This window comes from Arachis ipaensis, chromosome B04 (assembly GCF_000816755.2).
Source record: "Arachis ipaensis cultivar K30076 chromosome B04, Araip1.1, whole genome shotgun sequence".
Taxonomy (NCBI): domain Eukaryota; kingdom Viridiplantae; phylum Streptophyta; class Magnoliopsida; order Fabales; family Fabaceae; genus Arachis; species Arachis ipaensis.
In genome coordinates, this window is record NC_029788.2 from 19,370,461 (window position 1) to 19,375,610 (window position 5,150).

Consider the following 5,150-nt stretch of genomic DNA (forward strand, 5'->3'; position numbering starts at 1 on the left):
GGTTGAATCATTTAATTTTTTTCTCCACCCTATGGCTAACAACAGTATCAAAATTTGCAATCTTGATCCATGTCCATCAAAGATTTCACAAAGTTTTACTTTGATAGTGTTCGAGGGTTAGGGGAGAAGCTATACTACAATGCATTGCTATTCATTCTTGTCTATTCCAATGCATATACAGCCTTCATACATTTCTATTTTCAATGGAATATCTAAAACCTAAAACTGAAAGGAATCTTGAAAGCATTCAATGTCGTCCAACCTCAAATTGTCCAACTCTAGAAGCCAAATCAGATCTTAACAACATAATCTATATAAGTATTAATTATTACTTAGATGGAATTCTTAAACAACAAATCGGATGAAAAACAGTGAGAATGTCTTATATCAATGGTACAGACTAAACTTGCAACTTCCTATTTTATACAACAATGGATATCTTCCTTAAGAAATATAATCAATGAATGATTGCACCAAAAAATCAAAGCGCACCTGTTTACATGACACAGCAAATGCAACCACAATGAGACTATGATCAATCAATAGAGAAAAGCAACATCAGCTTGGGCATATTTGAGATGGAGCCAAGAATCATAAAAGCTTGGTTACCAAAAGATGTAAACTCAGTAAGAAGGTTTGTCATTACTTCATTCATTATAGTCTTATGCCAATTTAGACTTATACAACTTAAAAAGCTCATCAGCTTCTTTCTTCTGGCAAAGGATGAACTTACTCAAGAAGGTCTTTTCATTAATCCTAAACACTGAAGCCAAGCCCAGCTTCCTCACCAGACCCTTAGACTGCAAAACCAGAAAAACAGAACCCCTTGGAATGATTCTCCTTTTCAAACTCATGGACAATATCAACGGATACTTAACAACAGAAGAAGATGCATAACCCAATTGATTCACCAGAAAATCCATGACTGCTTCAATCTTGTTGTCGGAGCTGGCGAAGCACCACGGACAGCGTCTGAAAGCTCTGATAATATCGGCATCGGTCCAACCCCACTTTCTATAAATTCCTTCCTTTCTTTCCCATGTGGATTTTCCTGTTTTTGCCTTCACATGAATAGCCACAATAAATTGAAACGTCAAGGGATCAAACTTCATATCCTTAACTTCTTGCAATACCTCCTTAAACTTCTTAGGGCTATTCTTCAATTGGTTGGGGTAGTACTCAATTAACCTAACAATGTGTGATTCAGCAACTCCTTCTTCTCTAAGAAGCTTTATATTAGGTTCTGTATACCTTGCAAAATCATACAGCATAGCAGAATAACCGGTAGCAGCCTTTATGAGCTTGTGCCTAGACTGAAACATGGCGTCGAAGCAATCGAAGGAGGGAGCGATTTCATTCTGCAAGCTTCGGGTGAGGATTGAAGGGCAGCCTTCTATGATCCTGCATATGTCAGAGGAGGAAAACCCTTTGGACTTGAAAAAATCGATTTTTGGCTGAAGAGTTTTAGGGTTTGCTACAAGTAATTGGGGCAGAGATTGGATGACTCTCAACGTCGTCGTTTGGGAGAGACCAATATTCTTGATGAACGAGATCACTGCATCTGGTTTATCGCTTGTTTCGAAGCTGAAGCGCTTGGAAATGTAAACTGCGCGTTCTGGTGAGAACCCACAAGTTCCGACGAGGTATGAGACAACGAAAGAATTGCCTCTGGAACTTGAAGAAGAAGAAAGGGTTGAGGATAGTCTCAAAGAATGCCATGGCCATGGATTGCTGATACAAGAATAGAGTTTGGGTCGAGAAATGATTCTAATGAGAATTTGAGACATTTGAGTGTTGTAATTAACTGAACTCACCTTTGTGTTATCCCAGTTAGGATCAAAATTCTGCAGAAAACCCTAAACCCTGTTCTTCTAGGACTTATTACGACAAATGACAAATTGTTGTGATAAGGATAACTACGTGGATGCCGATTCCTATGAGAAGCTAACATCTCAAGATAGATTATAATTAATAATGTTGAAGAAAGTTAGACTTTTACAAGTATAAATAGAAGACTTGATCAGAAGCCATTTACACATCAATAAAAGCATTTTTTCTCTCTCTACGAAGTTTTTCTTTCTCTTCATATTACAAATATAGTATTAATATATAAATCATAGTTATTATGGTAGGATGATATTAATATTAGTGAATATTAATACTAGAGTCTTTCATTTATAATTCTTTATTTTATCTTCCTTATTTAGTTATTTTATAACACGTTATTAGCACGAAACTCTAACGAAATTTTAGGAAGACTCCAGGTAACAAATTTTCATTATGTCGAAGTTCTTTCATCTTGAATTTAATGCTCTTAATATATTTGGAAATAATTATTTATCATAGATACTAGATGCTAAAATCCATCTTGATTCAATGGATCTTGGAGATACCATTAAGGCTGAAAATAATACATCCTAGAAGGATAAAGCCAAATCCATGATTTTCCTTCGTCATCATCTTGAAGTATGATTGAAAAATGAATATCCCACATTAAAAGATCCTGCAGATCTGTGGAAAGACCCTGGAAAAAGGTATAATCATGAAAAGACGGTGATACTTCCTCATGCCCGATATATTAGAAAAAAAATTTTCCTTAACCATCCATGCCTCGAATGTGCTCCTGCAGCAGCAGTATCGAGAAAAAGAATTTAAAAATTTTTGAGCTCTTGCTTTCTTGTTGCTGAACGCAACAATGAGTTACTCTTAAGAAATTATGAAGCGCGCCCAGCTGGCGCCGCCCCATTTCCTGAAGTAAATGCAGCAAATTATAACCCCAAAAGAGGTAAATGGCAAGATTTTGGTAACAAAAAAAATTATGGAAGAACAAGAAATTATGTTCACAAGAAAAGATCTCACCAGAAGTGGGATAAAGAAAGAAACAATGGGCAAAGAAAATCAATTAAGGATAAATGCTTCCGTTGTGGTGGAAAGGGCCATTGGTCACGTACCTGTCGTACCCCAAGGCACCTAGTTGATCTTTTTCAAGCATCCTTGAAAAAGGCTGACAAAGAAAAAGAAACAAATTTTGTTTCAAATGATGAAAATTCCACCACTCATTATGATGTATCTAATTTCTTTGAGGATCTTGAAGGAAATATTGGCCATTTGATTAATGATGGAATAGTTTAATATATGTGTTTGTTAAGTATTCATGTGAATAATTTTATGCATGTACTTCTACTCATTTTATCATTATTATCATTTGTTCTTTGAAGAAAAATGGCAAGGACATATTCTGAAGATATTTGCCTTGCAGATAGTGCAAGTTCGCACACAATTCTTAAAAGTGATATATATTTTACCCATATTGTGCCAAAAGAGGAATATGTTAATACTATCATTGGCTCAGGCAATGTGATAAAAGGCTCCGGAAGAGCTATAATTTTGTTTCCTGGAGGAACAAAATTTATAATAAATAATGCACTATTATCTACCAAGTCCCTGAGAAACTTGTTGAGTTTCAATGATATTCGCCGAAATGGATATCATGTTGAGACAATGAATGAGGGAAATCATGAGTATTTATGTATCACAACTCATGATTCAAATAAGAAAGTTATATTAGAAAAATTACCCTCACTTTCATCTGCGTTGTATTATACTAAGATTAGTGCAATTGAATCATATGCCATTGTAAACCAGAAGTTTACTAGCCCAAATGAATTCATAACTTGGCATGATAGATTGGGTCATCCGGGAACAACCATGATGAGGAGAATTTTTGAAAACTCTCATGGACATTCACTAAAGAACCAGAAGATTCTTAAAACTAACGAATTTTGTTGTGCTGCATGTTCTCAAGGGAAGTTAATTTTAAGGCCATCACCAATAAAGATTGGATTTGAGTCCCCTGAATTCCTAGAAAGGATTCAAGGTGATATATGTGGACCTATTCATCCACCATGTGGATCTTTTAGATATTTTATGGTCCTGATAGACGCATCTTCAAGATGGTCACATGTGTGCTTATTATCTTCTCGCAACCTGGCGTTTGCGAGATTATTAGCTCAAATTATTCGATTAAAAGCACAATTTCCAGAAAATCCACTTAAAGCAATTCGTCTTGATAATGCTGGTGAATTTACTTCCCAAACTTTTGATGCTTATTGTATGGCTAATGGAATAAGTGTTGAACATCCAGTAGCTTATGTTCACACGCAAAATGGGTTAGCAGAATCGCTTATTAGACGCCTCCAATTAATTGCTAGACCCTTACTTATGAGAACAAATCTCCCAACCTCGGTTTGGGGGCATGCTATTTTACATGCCGCAGCACTTATTCGTTTGAGCCCAACGAGTTACCATCAGTTCTCTCCTATGCAATTAGCTTTTGGCCAGCAGCCAAATGTTTCCCATTTAAGAATATTTGGGTGTGCGATATATGTTCCCATTGCACCTCCTAATCGCACCAAAATGGGACCCCAAAGAAAATTGGGGATATATGTTGGATATGATTCTCCCTCTATAGTGAGGTATCTTGAGATACAAACGGGAGATGTATTTAAAGCACGGTTTGCGGATTGTCATTTTGATGAATCAAAATTTCCAACATTAGGGGGAGAGAATAAGCTTCCTGAAAAGAAACTTAATTGGAATGCATCATCGTTTATGCATTTAGATTCTCGATCTGGGCAATGTGAACTAGAAGTTCAAAAGATTATACATTTGCAAAGAATAGCAAATGAATTACCTGATGCATTTTCCGATACAAAGAGGATAACCAAATCTTATATACCAGCGGAAAATGCCTCAATTCGAATTGATGTCCCAGTAGGACAAGTAGCCATTGAAGCAAATTCACGCCAGAAGCGTGGCAGGGCAAAAAATGCCCCAATTCGAATTGATGTCCCTGTAGGACAAGTAGCCACTGAAGCAAATACACGCCAGAAGCGTGGCAGGCCTGTCGGTTCCAAAGACAAAAATCCTCGAAAGAGAAAAGAGGTAAATAATATTCCTGTTGGAAAAGACATAGTAGAGACACCTGTAGTTGTCCAAAATTCTGGTATAACGCCAGAAGACATTCAGGTACCTGAAAATTGTGAAAATGACGAGATCTCGATAAATTATGTCTTTACAGGAGAGAAATGGGACCGAAATAAGACAATTGTCAATGAAATATTTGCATATAATGTGGCATTAAATATCAT

At 36.4% G+C, this 5,150-nt stretch overlaps 1 protein-coding gene across 3 annotated transcripts in view; it reads right to left on the minus strand.

The window, feature by feature from the left end:
* Positions 296-5,150, minus strand: part of LOC107636203 — a 6,550-nt gene continuing 1,695 nt past the window's right edge. The window contains exons 1-3 of one of the 3 annotated variants that reach the window (XM_021120932.1): positions 1,815-1,966; positions 734-1,731; positions 296-492 (exon numbers count right to left, since the gene is read on the minus strand). In XM_021120932.1, the coding sequence (XP_020976591.1) occupies positions 482-492; positions 734-1,731; positions 1,815-1,951 (1,146 nt within the window). In that variant the 5' untranslated portion in view covers positions 1,952-1,966 and the 3' untranslated portion in view covers positions 296-481. Of the gene's footprint in view, positions 1,732-1,814; positions 1,967-5,150 lie in introns of those variants that run through there. The other 2 variants (XM_021120931.1, XM_016339728.2) reach the window with 2 other exon arrangements.